General features: G+C 41.6%; 1 protein-coding gene across 1 annotated transcript; it reads left to right on the top strand.

Annotated features, from left to right (window-relative positions):
* The first annotated feature begins 15,206 nt into the window (after positions 1 to 15,206).
* mydgf (myeloid-derived growth factor) lies at positions 15,207 to 21,340 on the top strand. The gene is made up of 6 exons (XM_080832074.1): positions 15,207 to 15,393; positions 18,587 to 18,637; positions 18,733 to 18,794; positions 18,954 to 19,035; positions 20,237 to 20,309; positions 20,659 to 21,340. Exons 1-6 carry the CDS (start codon positions 15,226 to 15,228, stop codon positions 20,736 to 20,738), a joined length of 516 nt encoding a protein of 171 aa, XP_080688200.1. The 5' UTR covers positions 15,207 to 15,225; the 3' UTR covers positions 20,739 to 21,340.
* Positions 21,341 to 21,433: the final 93 nt, after the last annotated feature.

Genomic DNA, 21,433 nt, shown 5'->3' on the forward strand with positions numbered 1-21,433 from the left:
GCACAAAGCAAAATAAACGGGATCGTGCGCTAACGTAAAAGAACCAAACAAAACAGAATCATGCGCTAAAGCAAAATAAACGAACGGAATCATGCATGAATGTCAAGGAACAAAACATACAAGGTCAGGCGGAAATGGACAGCAGCATCACCGAAGCAAGCCCCGTACATGCGTAAAACCAATAAAGACACCGACAAGAAAACATGTACTTATACAGTCACACAGAACAGCAGCCTTGAAGTGGAGCGGGGACACTTGTTGGGTCTCTGCGTTGTAGACAGAGCAGCAATTACTGCAGGCTCAGGAACAGGCCACGGACGCAGCTATGGAAGCTCTGCTCCGGCTAACGTAACAAAGAATACAAATAGTATCGTCATTCATGCCTTAAAAGTGCACGTAGAAAACACAGCGCGGTATGATTAAACGAATCAGCCTACCTCCAGCTGATTCCCACTGAGCACCCGGTATCCACGCAATGTAACACTAGCCTTGCTAGTAACCGCAAATGAATCCCACTACATAGACATGTAACACAGCAGTATTAAAACCTATGAAACGGTCTAGCACTGGCCGATGTGGCTAAACGTCAAAAGTGGCTTACCTTAACTAGCATTCGTCTGAACGTGCCAGATATGAAAGCCACCCCACCATTCCAACTAATGGGGCACCCCGGAAGCAAACACGACAGGTAGGCAAAGAGTATCTACTGGTGCTATGCCGCGGACTTATACCTAAACACATGAGCCCGCCAGCCAATCTGTGTTGCCATTACTCCACGCATTGCACCTGGGAGGTCAGGTTGAATGGGGGACTAACTGTGGAGGCGTTGCCCAACCTGCCACACAACTATATGGAGGATAAATCATTTTGTAGCAAAACACTGATACCTACAAAGGTACACGCAGCCTTTGTCACATCCATGCATGATGACATGGAATTGTTGAAATTGTTACTGATTTCGAATACTTGTATGAAATTATTGGGTCCGAAGAATTTAAGGTGTTGCACAGCCAAAATCCACTTAGCCATAGAGATCCCATGAATGGCCATAAATAAACAAATCTACTGAGTCGCCAAAACCCCACAGAGTGGATCATTAATTTGACTCATCAATCTTCACACAATAATCCACAATGACAATGCAAAAAAGCCTTTTTGCCAATACAGCTGATGCGGTATCAGTCAGCAGTATAGTAGGCACTGGGTCCACAGCTTTATGCAAGTTGTAGTTTTCCTTCACTTTGCTGTATTAAATACATTGGATGCTGATCTTTGGGCTTTGTCACTCTACTCTCTAGTCTACACATCACACATACACGTACACATGTTCCTGTGTTTGTGCACCCGCATGTTGTGTAGTCTGCCTCCTCAGTGAAATTAACCCACAACTCTGCAGAGCTGGCCAAACATTTGAGTGACAATGCCTGGCTTCCCAAGCTTGCATATCTTTCAGACCTTTACTGTGAACTGAACAGACTGAAGAGATCTATGCAAGGACATAATACACACGTCACCCAGCGCCACTGAACATTTACACCAGAATGTCTTTTTTTTACTACTGTATATCCCACTTATTACTAACTGTTTTAACTGACATCATACAACGTTCTTTATACAAACATTATTACTACTACCTTATTCACTTAATTTCACTTATTACCACCACTAATGCTTACACCTGCACTTTTTATACACTTCTTACCTCAATTGCTGCTAGTCCCAATTCTGTTCATATTACATATCTATTTCTTACTGTACATATCTTATTTATTCACTTATTCCACTTTACATATGCACATACTCTGCACTTTGGCTAAACTGCATTTCGTTGTCTCAGTACTTGTACTCTGTACAATGACAATAAAGTTGAATCTAATTTAATCTAATCTAATCTAATGACAGGATAGAGGGCTTTTTGAAGAAAATCAGCAGATGGAGGGATCGAGTCAGAAAGGGCACTTTTTCCATGTTTCCATCTGTAAAAATCTGTAAAAGTTAATCTGCAGCGCTGTGTCATCACCTAACACACACAATTGTTGCACATTTGGAGGCACTTGATGATGAGTTTGGGAAATACTTCTCTTAGGCTGAGTTGTGGTGCAAAGACAAGACATGGTTACAGTTCCCATTCAAAGACAGTGCAGCAGATGGCTCAAACTTAACGGTGACAGAGGAAGATCAGCTCATTGAACTATCCACTGACAGTCCATACAGGAATACATACGACACAAGACCGCTCATCCAATTCTGGATGTCTTGCCAGAAAGACTTCCCTAAATGGACAGGAAAAGCAATGAGGAGCCTTTTACCTTTTGCTACTACAGATCTTTGTTAATGTGAATCAGATTTCTGATATGCTCGGGTAGGTCTATGGTCAACTACATCAAAGATTAAATGAGTAGGGCAGCCGCCATTTGGTATCTAGAGATAATAAGTCTTTAGAGTTAAAAAAAAATAATAGGCTATGTCCTCTACGAGACTTTCGGACAATTTAGATCGGCACACAGTTCGTCCTTTATGGGAAAATTACTACAACTTTGTTCAGCTGTTAACTCAATGAGTATTTAGCGATATCGTTTGGACTGGCATCAATTGATGTTAATTGGGAACCACAGGCTTTATACCCAACTAAAAGAGTCGCGAGACACGCGTTGATTCAGCTCCCTGTTTATGAACGAAATTTCCAAAATGAGGTTTAAACCAAACAGGGATGTTGTTTTACTTTTGTGTCTTGTTTTTCTTTGTTTCAGCCAAATATGCTGTGTGAGCCTCGAAATCATGCGAAGACAAGAGAAACACACAGAGGAAAAACAGATGATGTTAGAGTGGGGACCATTCTGTTCGGCAGAGGAGATATTCCTGATTTTGGCCCAGTAAAAAATGAAGGAAATCGACACATTAGCGAGGACCCTGAAGAGGATGGCTTTAACATTCAAGCCGACGCTGGTGGGTTGGTGGGTGGACAAGATGTCATTGATGACTCCAGTTCTTCTAAGGCAGCCTGGGCTAGTATGCGACCATCTGTGTCATGTACTAAGGACCTCATGATGTTCTCGGCCCAAGGCCCTGGATTCTCTTCACTTCAGCTAGACGGAGGTAAATGGCTTATATTGGGTAGTTCTTTAATCTTGGGCTTCTGCCGACTGCTCGTTTTGGGGACAAATATTTTCAGCAACTCACCGGGGCCACTCGCTGGCTACACTAATACAAAGGCTTGTCAGATTCAGTAGACTCTTAACCTTTCTGTTCCTTGTTTGTGGTGGGGTCATTGTAAACTCTCGTAATGAACCTCAAGACTTGGTGTCCTTTCTTTTCCAGCAGGAGGAAAACCCCTCTCGCTAAACCAGCTGCCGCAGGACTGTGGTTACTCTGTGTCCAGGACCGTACTGGGCCTTCTGTTTCTCATCCCCTATGATGGTTGTGATGTTATAAATCAGGTAGGCTTTGTCATCTATAAACTATAAGGTGACTTACCAATAGTGTAGGAGTAAATGCACTCATGGCACCCAGAAGGCATTTCCATTTTTATCAGCTATGGAATTTTTGTATTTCTTTTTTTTTCTTCTACCTAGGCTAGTTGTTGGACTGCTGCTGACCATGGGGTGCCTTTAATATCAAATCATGAAATATATTATGAACATTCTAAAATGTAGCTCTTAAATAAATTACGAAACCCCAACAACATGCAAGCCACCTGAAATGGAAACAAATCCTACTCTAAAATGTGCTGTCACTTTGAGACACTGTTGGTCTTCTGTTCATTTCTCTTGACATTCTGTGACCAGAAGTGAAGTAAACAACGTCCATTTACTTGAGAATGTAGCAGTAAACTAAATTGGGCGCTGTTAAAGCATTGTTAATGGGACCGCAACAAGGCTAACTTAGCAATAATTCATGCTACAGCCAGTAGGTGAATGACCCCTCAGAGGAGATGCTGATGTTGACCAGAAGCAGGAGGGTTTTGTGCTAGGCTAGCCTTTAACACTGTATTTTGCATGTATGAGGTGGGTAAGGTCTTGGAATAAGCCACATTCACTAACTTAACTGCTCGTTGCTTGGCTATTTCCCCCATTCTGGGCCTGTGACCCGAGTTGTATTACTGTATATGTTCTTTTGCTTGCTAGGATCTACCTAAACCAAGATGTGTTTACTGTTGTGTGCATGGTGTAAACTTTTTCCCCCCTGTAATGTTGTCCTGTTCTCCTACCTTTTTGACTCAACCTTTCTGTAAATTTAGTAGCCTATATTTACTTGGCTAATTTGATGGATCAGGCCTTACACACAGCCTGTAGTGTGCATGTACATGCCAACTGGGTGTACATAACCTTCAAACCAGAATTAGTTCTGGAGATGGTGCCAAAAAGACCCTGAAGTAAATCTTTAGCATTCCAGCTCATGTAGGATGGTGTGTAGTTTGAATACTGGGCATGACTGCATCTTCTTATTGGTATTTATTTATTTATTTATTTTCCCTCCAGGATGGCAACCATTTGCTCCAGATGTTATGGCAAGGCAATCCAGTAACCCTTTCTTGCCCTATGTCAACTCAAGCCTCACAATCTCCTAAGGATCCACCACTTCAGCATACTCCTGCTCCTACAGAAGTAATTGCATCTACTGCATCCAAGCTTCCTCCACAAATGCAACAGCAGCAGCAGTTGATGCAGTCTTACTTCACGCACCCAGCATACCCTTCCATGCCAGTGAAGGCTCCCTCCCAAACTACTGCAGCTCCAACAACTACAGAAGCACCTTCATCCACTGCCTCCAAGCTTCCTCCTCAAATCCATCAGCAGCAACAACAGCAGCAACAGTTTATTAACCCCTACTTCATGTACACAGGATACTCTAACCCTTCCATGCCAGTTAAGGCTCCCTCCCAAACGACTGCAGCTCCAACTTCTACAGAAGCAACTTCATCCACTGCCTCCAAGCTTCCTCCTCAAATCCATCAGCAGCAACAACAGCAGCAACAGTTTATTAATCCCTACTTAATGTGCACAGGATACTCTAACCCTTCCATGCCAGTGAAAGCCCCTTCCAAACTACTGAAGCTCCAACAACTACAGAAGCACCTTCATCAACTGCCTCCAAGCTTCCTCCACAAATGCAGCAGCAACAGTTGATGCAGCAGCAGCAGCAACAGTGGATTAATCCCTACTTCACGCACCCAGGATACCCTTTCATGCCAGTGAAGGCTCCCTCCCAAACTACTGAAGCTCCAACAACTACAGAAGCAACCTCATCCAGTGCCTCCAAGCTTCCTCCTCAAATCCATCAGCAGCAGCAACAGTTGATGCAACAGCAGCAAAAGTGTATTAACCCCTACTTCATGTACACAGGATACTCTAACCCTTCCATGCAAGTTAAGGCTCCCTCCCAAACGACTGCAGCTCCAACTACTACAGAAGCAACTTCATCCACTGCCTTGTAAGATTCATGATCAAGCAGCTGCTGTGACCACCAGCAGAATACCCAAAATGGTTATCTTATCATGGTCACAAAGAGAAAGTCCCACACTGGATTTCCTCAGACACCTGGGGTCAGGAAGCAAACTGAGGTGTGAGTGACTGCAATTAATCATAGTATGGGAATGGGGGAGGCCATTGAGAACCATCTCAGACAGAGAAACCAGATTATCATACACCACAACAAAAGGTTGCCAGACCTGTTTGCATTACAAGCCTAGCTCATTTACATTAGAGGCCTAGGAGTGGTCTTAAAACAGTATATATGCCTAGAATTGTGAATGCTTGTGATTCAGTGCTACCATGCTGAATCCGGAGTAAGGCTGCTTCGTCACTGCACATTACTGGAATAAAGATTGCTGCATCGGAAACAAAGAAACCTCCTTCATTTCTTACAATTGGCGAGCCAGCCCATCTTGCAATTTCAAAAAAAAAAAAAAAAAAAAGAAGAAGAGGGGAATTGGTAAGTATTCTACTAAAAAAACTTTTTTTTTTTTAGGAAATTTGCACGTTTAAAACAACCTAGAAAGGAGGTTTAAGAATAGAATTGATCTGTTTCATGTCTTTATTCCATTAATAAGCAGGAGGTGTCTGGCTGTGGGTTAGCTCTGTGCAGTTTTTCTAAAGTAACTGAATCAGCCCGAAGTAGTGTGGTAATAGAATTGTATCAGAAAACCTAAAGTAATTGAAACAAAGGCCAGACTGTGAAAGCGTTTTTTTTGAAGTAACTGAAACAAGTAGCTGAAAAGTAGTGTGGTTTAGGCACTAAGTCCTGTTGCCTAAGGCAATTTCAAGAACACATACTGTTGTGCCTGACGGACAGAGGCATAATTATTAACCGGTGTATTGGTGAGTGTGAGAAACTAGTGTAGTAGTCAGCCCGACGAATTGTGGCATAAATTGTCTGGATAATAGCCAGTAGTTGAACATGAAGCATCATAGACATACATTCAGATTTTACGGCACAAATCCATAAGCTTGTGATAGGATCCGACTTAACGGGAAAGATAAATCATTTGAATTTCAATTGTGGGGTTGACTGTTGAAAGGCGCTATTTCATTGTTGAGGACGGAAACGTCATAGCCTAGCCAATACGTGACATAAGAAGCATAATACCAAGATTGATTGACATAAAACGGAGATTGTTGTTGTTAGTTTTTTTTTTGTTTGTTTTAACTTTAGAATGGAAGATATTATTGTTCAATACATCAGGAAACACGGTTCGCATGGAATATTTGACGGAATAGAGAACGCAGAGGATACGCCCTACGAGTGGGCAGGGTCCCAGTTCGAAGATTATGCCAAGATACCAAAACACAAAAAAGGGAAAGTTGCAAATGCCCTTCAAGGACTTCTTGCCACATACAAAGTGACCAAGAAAAGATTAGACGACGTAGAAGCAAAGAGAGACCTACTGAAAGAAGAGAATAATTCACTCTTATCACGTCTTAATGACGGCTTGGCACACATAGAAAATCTTCAGATTACTGAAACGCTTTTGAAAAGAGAAAATGGGCAGTTGCAGAAAGAAATGGAAACTCTCATGGCTAAAAACAACTTGTTGAAATCATCAGTGGAAGTGTTGTCACGTGAGTTAGATGTGGTGGTACATAGGGTTAGCCAGTTCTCCATTAGCACATCTGATATTGGCAGCAGCAATGCCGTCAATGAGGAATGTTGCAAGAAACAGTCAGGTTCACAGGATAGTCAGTGCCAATATTCAGGTGTCACGGTAAAGTACCCAATGGCACCAATTAACTCCACCATTGTGCGGAATGGAGCAAGTGAGGAGGTTATGTCACACACCATAAAATGGCTTAGCCCCTCAGAGTTAGCAGTAGTGGTACAGAGTGTGGGAATATTTGAACCTGGGACACAGGATCCTGTAGAATTTCTATCCAGTCTGGAGAACTGCGTGGACATATACAGATTGACAGATTTTGATGCTTGTGTTGTGTTGAGCCTGTGCCTTCCATCTACATTATCAAGAGCCTTGACAGATAAAGTGAAGAATAGGATGGGAAATAATCAGGACCGAAAAAAAGCACTACTGGAGGTTTTGGGGATTGCATCTGTCAATCCAGGAAAGTTAGCAGAGGTGGCAATGACAAAAGGAGAACATCCCGCAGCTTTTGCACATAGGTTACTGGAAGCTTTCACGACGTACAGTGGTAACCCTGACATCATGACTGAGGATATTGGCTATAAATATGCTTTGATCAACAAGAGTGATCCCCAGACTCGCTCTGCCATAGAAATGTTTGTGACTCATCTCTCAGGCTATGACGAAATTATTGCTAAAATGACACAATTTTACAACAATCAAGCCACTTCTAAGAAATCACACCCCGCTACAGTTGTAGGATGTAAGCTTGCCCAGCAGAACAGGAGACAAAGAGGGCCAGAAACCAGTTCGTCTAGTTGGCAACACAGAGGTAATGGCTTCAGGAGAAGCAATCCAGTGGGTGTTATATGTTATTCATGTGGAGAAGATGGGCACATTGCAAGACACTGCCCTGGTAGTGGGGGAAGGTATGAACGCTATGTTTGTTATGCATGTGGAGAACAGGGTCACATTGCAAGACATTGCCAAGACAGAGTGGGAAGACATCAAGGCATTGACTGTCATTCATGTGGAAAAGAGGGACACATAGCAAGGAACTGCAGAAATCAGAACAGATCAGAAAAACGGAATGTTGTTTGTTTTTCTTGTGGAAAGAGTGGACACATAGCCAGAAGTTGTAACTCTTCACAGACAACAAGGGACAACTATCAAGAACTATTTCACAAAGTACATAGTCTACAGAGTCAACTGACATTGCATCAAGACAATAGACCACAAGAGGAACCTATTAACACCTGGCCAGACAAATCACTGCTTGAAGAGAATGGCTGTTACTCAGACACAAGCAGCCAAAACATTGGGATTCCAAATGATGCTGATAGTAGCACACTTTGAAAATGTGTGCTGTATCAAAAAGGGGGGGAGTTTATATTTGTAATCCTGTTTTTATGTTGTGTTTTGATTATGTTTGTGTTGTTGATACATGTTGGATGTGTGGAAATTCTTGTCGGGAAAGGGGGGGGCAACATTATTTCTTTTCTTTTATATAAAATTTCAGACACCAGATGACTAACCCAATGTAAAGGGATACCACTTGTGGAAATGGAACCTGTGGGACCGGAGTCCATTTGGGTGACCAGAGGCTTGAGGTGTGGACAAGGGCCACCACAAAGCATAACTGGGACCAACAAGAAAAATCCAGACGGCCACCACACAACAGGTTTCTACAGACCAGGAATCCAAAGGACCTGAGACCATACATGGATCTGAGATCCACAAGCCCAGAGATGCACCTTAAGAGATTGACTGATGGAATGAAATGGACCACAACTGATGAAGACAATAAAGAAAGCAACCCAATGGACAATCAAAGATCTCGACACTTTTCAGAGCTTCATCTGCTGAAAGGTGAAAGGCACACTCAATAGAGTGCATGGACAAGAAAGACAATGAGAGAATCAGAGAGCGTCTTCTCTGAAATTTGATAAAGTGATTTTCCCCAGGACAAATATGCATATCCACCACTGGGTGCATATCCTTACCCGAACGAACCCACAAAACACAGACACACACACACACACACGAACAAACACGAAAAGATGAAAAGAAGATGTATGCTTTGATGTTTGATAACAATTGGGACCATTTACATTTATATTTACTTGTGTTTAGGATGTCAGATGCCTTTGTGTTTTACTCAATTATCTTAGACTGTCTCATTGGCTGTGGTGGTTCTCAAATGCTTCTCCAAACCCGATAAAAGATATTTATCTTATAGTATCAAATTACAGAATGACCCCCTGATAAGTTACCTATTGGGGCTGGGAGATGACCAGTGTATGCGAGGGTGATGAGTCCAATGACGGGTAAGACTCCCTAATGGCCACAGAGGGGGCAACCTAAGGCAGGACATCACCCGCCACTGGACAACTCTGTGAAAGCTGTGACTCTGAGAAAGAAAGTTGATTTGATGCTATGTATGGCTTCATAGCATCAAGGGGTGGACTGTAAGATTCATGATCAAGCAGCTGCTGTGACCACCAGCAGAATACCCAAAATGGTTATCTTATCATGGTCACAAAGAGAAAGTCCCACACTGGATTTCCTCAGACACCTGGGGTCAGGAAGCAAACTGAGGTGTGAGTGACTGCAATTAATCATAGTATGGGAATGGGGGAGGCCATTGAGAACCATCTCAGACAGAGAAACCAGATTATCATACACCACAACAAAAGGTTGCCAGACCTGTTTGCATTACAAGCCTAGCTCATTTACATTAGAGGCCTAGGAGTGGTCTTAAAACAGTATATATGCCTAGAATTGTGAATGCTTGTGATTCAGTGCTACCATGCTGAATCCGGAGTAAGGCTGCTTCGTCACTGCACATTACTGGAATAAAGATTGCTGCATCGGAAACAAAGAAACCTCCTTCATTTCTTACAGCCTCCAAGCTTCCTCCACAAATGCATCCTCAGCAGCAACAGCAACAGTTGATGCAGTCTTACTTCATGCACCAAGGATACCCTTTCATGCCAGTGAAGGCTCCCTCCCAAACTACTGCAGCTCCAACTACTACAGAAGCAACTTCATCCACAGCATCTAAGCTTCCTCCACAAATGCATCCTCAGCAGCAACAGTTGATGCAGCAGCAGCAACAGTTGATTAACCCCTACTTCATGTACACAGGATACTCTAACCCTTTCATGCCAGCGAAGGCTCCCTCCCAAACTACTGCAGCTCCAACTACTACAGAAGAACCTTCAACTGAACTGCCAGCACCCAGCTGCCGTGATAAAAAATGTGCCTCAGCAGCACCTCCACCACAACAGAGTCTGCAGGAGCAGATCCCCTTCTACAATGAACTCTTCAAACCTTTTTTTGTCAAGTTTCCTAATCCCTCTGATCCTGACCAACCAAAGACCAAGACCAAATCTCGGAGCCAGGTGTTCTCTCAGAATTACCCATTCATGAACCCTGAGCGCACTCATTAGTCCAGTGGAGAACACACCCGTTAGTCCCACATGACATGCTGGCTACATTCCTTTTAATAAATATTTCCAGAACAAGAATAATTGAGGAGACTTCAGGTGTCAGAATATGTGCTTTTTTCCATTTTATACCAGGAACAATGTGGTCACCAAGATGTGGAAGTATCCCTCAATGTGCAACTTTGTGGAAATAAATACAATTATTTAAGCAGCTGGTCATTGCTTTGTCAGGTTTTTTTTAAGAGAAGATGGTGGCTTGAAATGGTCCTGGTGCATTTACTTGAGTGTTCAACAAAAATTCAAAATGTTCACCTTTGTTAACTAAACAAGAAATAAGTTGCCATAATGTCACAAACTGAATGTGTAAAAAATACCCCACAGTTTGTTTACAGCATGCAATCTCTATATTTTGCCACTACTTGCAAATGTGAATGCAATGTGGATTTTCAGCTGAGGAATGTTACTGCACTGTCTGCTAACCAGTTTCATGCAGGACATTCCATCAAACCTGCCAAAATAAAATTTCAAAGGCCCATGGTAGTTCTTAACTACCCAGTTCATGAAGTAATTCTGGATTTGTACTTTGTTCTCAGCTGAGTTCCAGAACAACTGCATGTCAACAGGGAGTTTTTGCCTGTTACTCTTGATGGTGACTGTTATGTGTCCAGCGTTTCCTCTCCTTGATCGTTCACCATCTTTGATTGGTGCATCATTGTAGGAGTCAAAAACGATATCAATCCGTGATGAACCCCTTGATGCAGCAACAATATGGCTCAGCAGTGTGTCTGCAAGTTCCCCGTAATTTCCTAAATTCATCTTTTTGATTGGTAATTTTCAGATGAATGCCATAAAATCAATCACCGTCATCTGTGGATTGATTTCAGTAATAACGTTTCTATCATCCTTCGGAAGCTCATTGACGAGAGCTCTTGTCAATGCGGATTTATCAGCCTTAGCCAATGAAATCCCAGCGTTTGTCTCCCTTGTCAGGAAGAAGGATATGGGAGATATCTCAAATTTCAACAGTTCCTCGATTGAAAAACCTCGCTCTTTAGCGTTGTCAATGAAGTGAGGTGCATCAGAGTCATCACTCTTGCAGTTAATCACCTTCTTGCTTGGACCAGCTGTCTGCACTTCAGGGTTGGGCGTGACAACATTTTTGTTGGTGGAAATAGTGTCATAGATGGATGAAACTTTGAGAACCAGGCAGTCTTTTACATATACCTTGTAGCTAGTTTCACCGACATCAATGCACTTGAGGATTCCAGATACAACGTTATGTGCTATACTAGCTTTAGTACAAACATTTCTGAGCGCTGTGTCATCACTGTCAAAAGGACTGCCAACCAGTCTCAAGTATTGAAGCAGCTGCCTCACTCGACTGTTGCTCAGTTTGGCTGCTGTTGTGGTGCCGGTCTAGCTCTGTATCCCTGTCTCGGCCAATGCTGCACCACTCCATTACATTAGTGAGATGCTTATCCTTCCCATGTTTAACTATTACCCATAAAGCAACCACCTTCTTTTGAGCAGTGATTCCGATGAGGCCTCCTGCTATCTTGGCAGGCTTATTGTATGCCTTTTCCAATGCCATGTCCCCACTACCCCACTACCTTGTCGATTTGAGAGACGCGCAACCGCCTTTGATGAAATGGTTATATAAGTCTGCAAACCGTTGTTGCAATTCAAAAACAATGGAGCCCACCTTGAGTAGTTTGTTCTACCAAGTCCAAAGAAGGTAAGCATTCACGAATGGTTTGACAAAAAGGAACCAGTCTCCCTGTCTGATTGAGTGGGTAACATTCTGCAATCTTGGGTAGATCTGATCAAGAAACATGATCCAGTTTCTGAAGTTTTCATGATATGTTTATGTTTTGTTGTGGTTGAAAAGATTTGAAATGGATAAATGAGAATTAAAACACTGTTTTCAGCCAAAAAACCTTGTCAGTGTCTAGTTTTAATCAAATGTAAGGGCCTTTTAGTTGGTTTATGTGGTTAAGACTTAATAAAAGAAGCAAGAGCGCTAAAAGGGAGTGGCAAAATCTCAATTTTCGCTCGGGTGATGAAGGTGATGAAGGGTCAGATGCCATCAGGTATGTGTTAGTATGGGGAGGAGTGAATCCTGGTAAGTTGTCAGACAGGGCTAAAGCTCTCTCTGATTGGACGATGATTGTACTGAGGAAGTGCAGTTTGAGTGTCTGTTCTGAATGTGCTCATGTGTTTGTTCTGGCCTCATCTGTTGTCATGGACCCGGCTGAGCACAGGTAAACAGTGGGTGTGTGGTCTGTGGCCATTGGCTTATCAGGTCAGATGACACATTGGGTGGGTGGAATGGAATTAATCCTCTCCTCAATAAAAGAACATTGAATTGGCCTAATACTGTTTTTTAAATTGCTACGAAGACATTTATAATGCCATATTGAATGCTCCTGCTGAAGTAGAAATACAATGTGTGTGATTTTAAGCTTTTAGCGCCCCACGCAATGTTTTTTCTTGTGTATCTCGAAAAGTAAAGGGTTTAGAGCTTAGAAACCTTAATGGTGCATATCAGTGATTCTTGAGACCTGGGACAAAACATGTCCGTGACATAAATCACAGTTTTTTTATCTTAAAATGTACGTAATATATTTTAAAAGCCTCACCAAACTCATCAACAGGACAAGGGTAGCACAACAAAGTGTGTTTTGTTGTTGTCTAACATTTAGTTTTTATTCTTTATGATATGATATGTGACCAGTACCTACAAAAACCCATGTCCGAAAGCAGGTCACATCACACTCCAATGCTTTAAAAAGTCTGAAAAGTGATATAAAATTGAACTTTATCTATATCATATGTAAATAACATAGTATTTATTTCACAAACATTAAAAATATATATTTTGAAACATTTTGAATGTACTTTCTGGTCAGTTGAACATGTGTCCAGAGTTTTCGTCAACACCATCAGACTTTTTTAAATTGGGGAAAAAATCAGGAATAATTTAGTGCAGCTTTAACTCAAAGGACCCCTTTCCTTCCTCCTTGGTCTTCCTGGTGACATGAGAAAATTTGAGGTCTGGTAAGTTTTTAATAATACTTTGTTTTTCATATCTATTTACTAATATGCACATGTCACAACCATAGCGCATCAACTCCAAAATGGCTAAAGAGTCAACATTAGAGTAAAATGTTCTGCAATCTAGTGTTTATTTATATAGATTGGCTGGACCATGATCAACAGATGATAAACAAGATGGCTCCTGTGAGAATCTTGTGTGATATAAGGAGAAATGTACTTTTTTTGTCAACACCATCAGGCGTCAACACCATCAAAACACCATCAAACACCATCAAAATTTGTGTCTGATGGTGTTGACTTTCTCTGATGGTGTTGACTAAGGCCATCTTAGTGTCCAATTTAATCATTTTAATGTTGTTTATAACAAAAATATCACTTCCTATGCATTTTTATTGCTATTTAAGTTTCATGTGTCGAATTATATCTAGTTTAGATATAGAGTGTCAACTCCTTCAGATATATTTTTTATAGTTTTTTTTATTAAATGGTATCTGTTTCATTCCTTGAAGGATATTTGTTCAAAGATTAACACATTTCCAATGTAGATATGTATTTTTAATGCTTAAAAATGTCTCTGTTAAATCTGAAGGTTAAAGACAAATGTAATTCGTGATATGATTTCAATTCTACTCATTAAACATTGATTTCTTTGGCTCTAAACTTTTGTTTTTAATGATTTAAAGACCTGTGTATATTATAAGGGGAACTGGGAAAACTAATAAGTGAAAATATTTCTGATAAGATCAGTTAAAATAATTTCCATAAGCATATTTATGTTCATGATGGAGTTGACAAAAATCAAGTGCTGACCCAGCAAACATTCAATTAACATAAAAAATCTACAACTGGGAGGTTGAACCAAAACATGTTTGGATAGACAAAACTTAATTTGACATAAATGTAATCATGTATTTTGGAAGTTCTCCAAATATTTTTTGGGAAAATCAAAACCTGTTTTGTCCCTTGTCTCAAGAATCACTGCTATATCAATATGCATATTCCGGTCAGTTTGAGACCAAATTCAAGTGTCTACGACCTTCAGAAGCTGAGATACAGATGCGCTGGACGGGCCGCAAGCTCGCTAAAAGGGCGTGGCAAAATCTCAATTTTCGCTCGGGTTACATGAAATGACAGCACCCTAGTTTTATTCCTCATGGTCAAATTAGTCAGAACCCATTGAAAAAAGTCATGCCGCTCATACTGCATACTCAACCTATTAGCTGCCACTGGAGTAGAACACAAACACCTCATGTTCTGAATATCCATATAATAACAAACTTAATATTCTGCTATCTGACCAAACAATTTATCAGAACATGATCACACCACGTAGGATGGCATCACAAACAAGTGCACATTGCTTGGGACTTGCACATTGCTTGGGATCTTGTAACGATAATTACATTCTTGGGAGAATATCTCTATGGATCTCTAAGATTTGTTCATGGACATTTGATAAAGATGAAGCAACTGTACATTATGTTAGGCCTAATCAAATTGTAAACCTTTTTTCAATCCAAAGTGATGACAATAGTAAGGCTTTACTGTTGACATTTTCCCTCGTGATGTCACGCAATACTATCTGGCAACTCTGGACCTCCTTGCGTTCAACCAATGCGCTCGTGGTGCAGCTACCGAAAAGCTAAAATGTCCCACAGTAACAGCCGAAGTGCAGGTACCTCAACTAATGCTATGGTTGGAACTGTTTTTCTCATCGTCGTGTCTGCTTTTGCAGTCGCTTCATCCGAGAGCACAAAAACGGTGGAATTCAACGTAAAACCTGGGGGAGTTGTACACACTTTCTCTGAGAAAATTGTAAGTACTTAGCTACCATAGATAGCTAGTTAGCAAACAATGGTGCCAAATGCACGAGTCAACTGTTCATCTGGGCAATATTGTTACACCAACAAACCAACTAAAATATACTCTTTCATTGTATTTGGATGTCTGTTTTTAACTGTAGAATTATATAAGAGTTAAATTAGTATTATGCAAAAACGTAGCTAACCGGTTGCAATAGCTGGGTAGCCCTTTCTGTTTTGCAGCCTGCTAGGTGAATTGCTCACTTAGCTAGCTAGCTGCTTTGAAAGGACGATGTTTGGTCTTGTATGAATGACCAGTAGTTGATTCGGCACATACAATTACATTTACTAACGTCACGTTGTATCTATGCGAGAGTAGAAGGAAGTATTAACATAGCTTTTAATTCATGTATTTCCTTAGCTCTTGCTAAGTAACTTGCTGTGCGGCTGACGTGGGCAGAAAATCTTCTCACAACCAGCAGCAAGCCTACTAAATGAGATCTGGGGCAACATCATGCAGAGAGATATGCTGAAATACATTCTGTTTAATTAACTCTTGCTGTGCTTTGCTCTGCTTTGTGTTCCTCATTATAAACAACTGTTTACTCAAAGAAGGGCAAACATGGATTTGGTACAGAAAGCAGTGCTTTAAATTTTGACACGTCAGTAAGGAAAAGAAACAATTCGGTTATTCATTGGTTATGAAACCCCAACGTCAGCAGCATCGGTGGCTAATCACAATACGCCACCTACAGTGCCTTTCATATGTAACCGCCTAGTGGTCACATAGTGGAATAACCCTAACCCCTGAAACCCTTAGATGCCAGCTTGTATTAAGATATTTAAGAGCTTTACCAAATTTATTCTAAAGCAAATAAGAGCAGTCACACTGCAGAGTTTGGTCAGAGCCAACACTGAACTCCACACAAGCAATGTTTGACTTACAGAAGTAGGGATGGTCTCCCTTGTAACTTATCACTCAGTGCTGCAAGTTGGTCAGGCTGAGGAAAAAGTTTCAGTTCAGTGATGTGTATCAGGCCCGGGGTGGGTAATCGGGAGAATCGGGAGAATTCCCGATGGGCCGCTTCACTTCTGGGCCGGTCGAGAATTTAATTTGTAATTATTATTATTATTATTTATTTATTTTTGTCACGTTAGTCCATCTTCTCTTAAAGTAGGCTACACACGTTGTGCATTATGACACAGCAGCCTCTGCATGGGTTTTACCATGCGAGGAAGTTCTCCCCTCCCGAATACAGTTGGTTGGGTCCATAGCACGTCTTTTCCAAAAAAGTTTTCTCAGATAGGCTGGGCCGGCCCTACCGCAACGATACGAGGCAGGGAGGATGGATGGGAGGTAAAGGCCAGGAGGGGCTGAAAAAAAGAAAGTCTTTGGAGGAGGATGCTGCCAAATGCTGCCCTTACCGATTTATTTCCAAGAGGACAAACACAAGTGGCAACTGGTAAAGAGAGACATAGGCCTAATGATAAGCAACGTAACTATACGTTGTAGCGTTGGTTAATATCGTTGCAGCAGCATTGTCAACCTATTCGCAAGCAAAATATTAAATTAGCCTTTTTAGACCCAATATATGGCGATCCATAGATTCGCAAATATTATGCAAAAACTCAAACTTGATCTGTGTATGCAGTAAAATGACTCCTGCTAAAAATGATGAGCCCGAAATTTGCAATGAGGAGGCCATGATTACACGTACAGGTAGAGAGGATAACAGAGTAAACCATATGAATTCGATAACAGAGTAAACCATATGAATTCAAGGTATTTAATGTAAGAAAGAGCAGTATATGACAGTACTTGATGAAAGAAAAGAATGCCAGGGGAGATTTTAGATGATGAACCAGTAGCCTCATCTGATGCTGCCTTTGAGGTGAATGTCCATAATGTTGTTCTGGACACTGTGGCAGGTAGCATGGATAGGAGGATTTCAGAAAAAACTAAAAACTTTCCTGAAATAAAGATAAATGGGCTCCCTAACTCAGCACTCCAGGAAATCAGCAAATGTCTGCTTACGTTAGATGACAGAGCTACTGTTAGCACATTACAAACTGAACTGTCTAGCTTGGCATACCATTGGGAGAGACTGAAAAGGTCCTTTCTTGAAGGTTATACTATCAGGGCATGTAGTGAGGTGGCACAGGAAAGTCAGGAGGATAGTGGCGGACTACCATATATGGAAGAATCAGAGATGGAGCTTGAAAGCAGGACCTGTTCCTCCTGCAAAACTGTGCCATTTGTGTCCACGTAATACTCTCACAGTACAACCTCCTCACAGATGCTTATCATGTCATTGGGTTAGCTTTGGACAAAGTTTCTGTTTACTTTGTCCATCACACAGATTTCAAGTGAGAGAAGCTTCTCAACCTTAACATTTGTGAAGAATAGGCTACGAAGCTCATTGAGTCCGGACAACTTGGAGGCTTTCATGTTAATGTGCACAGAGAAGGAAATCCTCATGTCTATAAGCAACGACACAGTTATACAGTAGATAAAGTGGCTGAAACCAGTGCATTGCTCAGATGGTTACTGATGCTGTAGTGTAGATGCTGTTGGTGCTATTCGCAATGTAACTATACTGTACTGTGAGTTGAACTGTAAACATTAGTTCAATATGCCTCCTTGTTGAAGAGTTGGATATGTTTCAAATGCTTTATTCATTTATTTCTGCTTTTGTTAATTTATCAACCTATCCTTGTGGAATTGTGAAATATTTTTCATTAACTTCTTAGCTTGAATGGATTATTATTTAACCTTTACATTATTTGTTGAACCATGGTATTAATAAAAAAAAACTACAGGATAGTAAGAGCTGAACTGTGGCTTCATTTATCCAATTTCCACTACCATGGAAAAAGTGGGCCGGTCTTGGGCCTGAAATTCCCGGGCTGAAAAGTGACCCCACTCCGGCCCTGATGTGTATCACCATGTTCATGTAACAGAAAAAGTTGAATGCATCAAAGTTTAATGTGAATGTCAAACTAATCTAATATTTGAAACAATATTTGTTGTAATGTGGCAGAATTCAATGAACTCAGTTCATTAAGTATTTTGGCTTTGTATTTTTTCTTTTTTTTCTTTAGAGACTCCTTGGCATTATATGTAGGCTATTACATCCATTGAGCATCACTTCCATTTGAATTCTGAGTCTGTCTCTATTTCTTGGCTTTCCCCTCTTACCCCACAGAAAGATCACGAATGCTCTTTCACGTACGCATCACAAGGAGGAACCAATGAGGTGAGCTACTGTGAGCTACATTGAGATGGTCTTGTCAAGTTCACAAACCTCGAAGAAATCCATTTTAACACTTCCTGTAATGGTTCCCTCCTTAGCAATGGCACATGAGCGTGGGCCTCAGTGATGATGACAGGCTTGTCTCTTGCTCTGTGTGGAGGTACGTTCCCCCTGTCGACACACACACACACACACACATACACACACACACACACACACACACACACACACACACACACACTGTGTGTTGCCACCTGCTGTCAATGTCAATTCAAGCGAATAGTACATTTATTGTTGTCTCTCTCTCCTTCTCTGGTAGGCCACAAGGGAAGTCCTACCTGTTTTTCACTCAGTTTAAGGCGGAGATCACAGGATCAAAAATGGAATACGCGAGTGCTTTTGTGAGTATCCTCATCAACAAACTCATAATGATTGTCTTTATTTAAGTCATGTGCTGCTCTGTGTTCATGTTTGGATTATTGCTGGTGAAGGTACACTACAGTAACACATTCTTAACAACTGCTGCGCCATACAACATACATATTTTATGTAGAGGAAACCATTATAGAATGTAGACATTTTGGTTTAAATTGATCTTACAAGTCTGTTTGATTTGGATGTTACCAGGCTTGAGAAACATTCTGAGCAGAACTAGAAGAGATATGTGAAGTTGAATATGATGCTGAAAAGTGTTAAGTCTGAAAACCTGACTTCTAAAACATGCATCTCATGTTTTTCCAAACCCACAGTAGTCAAACCAGCTTAACTGTTTTGTATTCCATGTGTGAGCCTGATGAATGATACTTGTAGTATGTAGCCATGGCAATACACTGGAATGTGAAGCTTGATTCTGCAAATGTACAGAGGGTCACACATATAGTGTGCACAGGCTCTCTGCATAGGTGATGCACTCTTTACCAAAAGCTCCTTTTTCTGTCAAGCAGTGCAGTCACACCAACTCAAACTTGTGCTTGATTGATTGGTGAATAGCCAATGAGAAAGGTTGTCTGCCCTCCCTGGGCCAGCTATGTCATCAGCAGCCAGAGAATAGTTTGTCTGCTCCGCACGGGCCAAACATGTGTGCACCAATCGGTGCCCTGAGTGGAGAATAAACAGGCCACATGGGCGACCCAGAATCCTTAATCGTCCTCCAGCAGGACAGACAGGAAGTGTTGTTGTCGCAGGTCCTGTTTCTGTGCCGCGCTGTGATCTAGAAAATCCGCGCTCAATTACGAAGAAATACAAGGGAAGAGTATACGAACAGGCGGCTCGGTACAGGATGACGAGGTCAGGGCTCAGTCTTTCAGAACTCCAACTCACTGAGCAGACGGTTGTCTCCTGGCCTCCATACAGCTCCTGTCTCAGCAGCACCTATGTATAGAAATGCATGATTTTTTTTTATCATAAAAAAAAGTCACACACACTTTATAAACAGAATAAAAAATAATCGAGTACACTTCTCCTGCCCTTGTCATTCATCTCTGATTTGGGTTGTTTCAGGATGCAGTGTCTCCTTGTATTTCAGCCCTCTTGATGTTCGTGTTTGTCACATCCCATCCCATCACCGCAACTATTTTTGTTTTATCCCCCCCCACCCTACAGTCCCAGTCTGCTGTGGGAGGACAGAAGGATGTGCCTTTGAAGGAGGAAGAGTACATTGTTGGGGACTCCTCAGGTGATTTTTCAAGGCTGACGTATTCCGTTACCTGTCAGCTTCTCTACCCCTCCATACTGCCACTATATCCTGACAGCCATCTCAACAACCACAGTTTGTAAAGCGTGTACTTTGAACTGAGATCAAAGGTTTTTTTATTTTCCTGAGCAGCAGCTAGCTTCTTATGGCTGCCATCATGGGCCAGTTTGACAGTTGACATACAGATCAGGGGCATTAAACTGCCTTTATTCTCTTTTGGGTGACATTCTGTAGGTAGTTACAAAGCCAGGTTATTGCTTTTCTTTCATGTGTGAACAATTGAAGTGAAGCATTGCCCTGTTCTCTTCCTCTTCCTCTCTCTCTTCCTCAGTGACACAAAGGGAGGGCAAGTTCCGGGCCGAGCTCTCAAAGGTGACCATGATTGCTCGGACCAAACATGACGAGCTGTGACTAGCAACGAGAAGGAAGATCAACTGAGTGGGCTTTCGTCAGGCGAATGAAGAAAGAATCAGGAAGATTGCATTACTGCAGAAACCTTGGTGACAAAGAACGGATGGAACTGTAAATGTGAAAGAAAGAAGTTGCTCACTGTATCAGTTGTACTGAAATGCATCTGCTTTGTACAATATTGAATAGTACAGTTAATTATTTTTTTTCTAACGAGGCATTCGTGAAGGATAAATGGGGTGGGGGATTTCTATGGGGATATTACATTAAACTAAACCAGGGGTTTAGAATCTGCTAGGATGGTCATGTGCACAGCAAAAGTTAGATTGTATCTGATGAAACAGTGTCTCAAACTAGGGCTGTTCCGAGAAAATGAAGTAAGAAATACATGTTATCTGGTGTAACAACAATCCCAGTATTTCGCACTGATCTTCCACAGAGAGTGACGCAAGCCATCAGCCAGTAATAGAGTAATTTTGTCAACAAAAAGATGGCGGAAGCTTGATTTAACTTACCCAATCTACTGCAGCATCGATCGCCAGGGTGTCCATTAGTTGTGCAAAGGTCCTCACCACTGATTGTGGTGCATGCTCCCTCAGCAGTAACATGGGTCTATCCTGGGGGGGGGGGGGGGGGGGGTCACAGCACATCTTTACTCACAAACTGTCACTACCATCCTCCCCCCCCCCTTAAATGTT

Source organism: Sprattus sprattus (assembly GCF_963457725.1).
Source record: "Sprattus sprattus genome assembly, chromosome: 2".
Classification (NCBI taxonomy): Eukaryota; Metazoa; Chordata; class Actinopteri; order Clupeiformes; family Clupeidae; genus Sprattus; species Sprattus sprattus.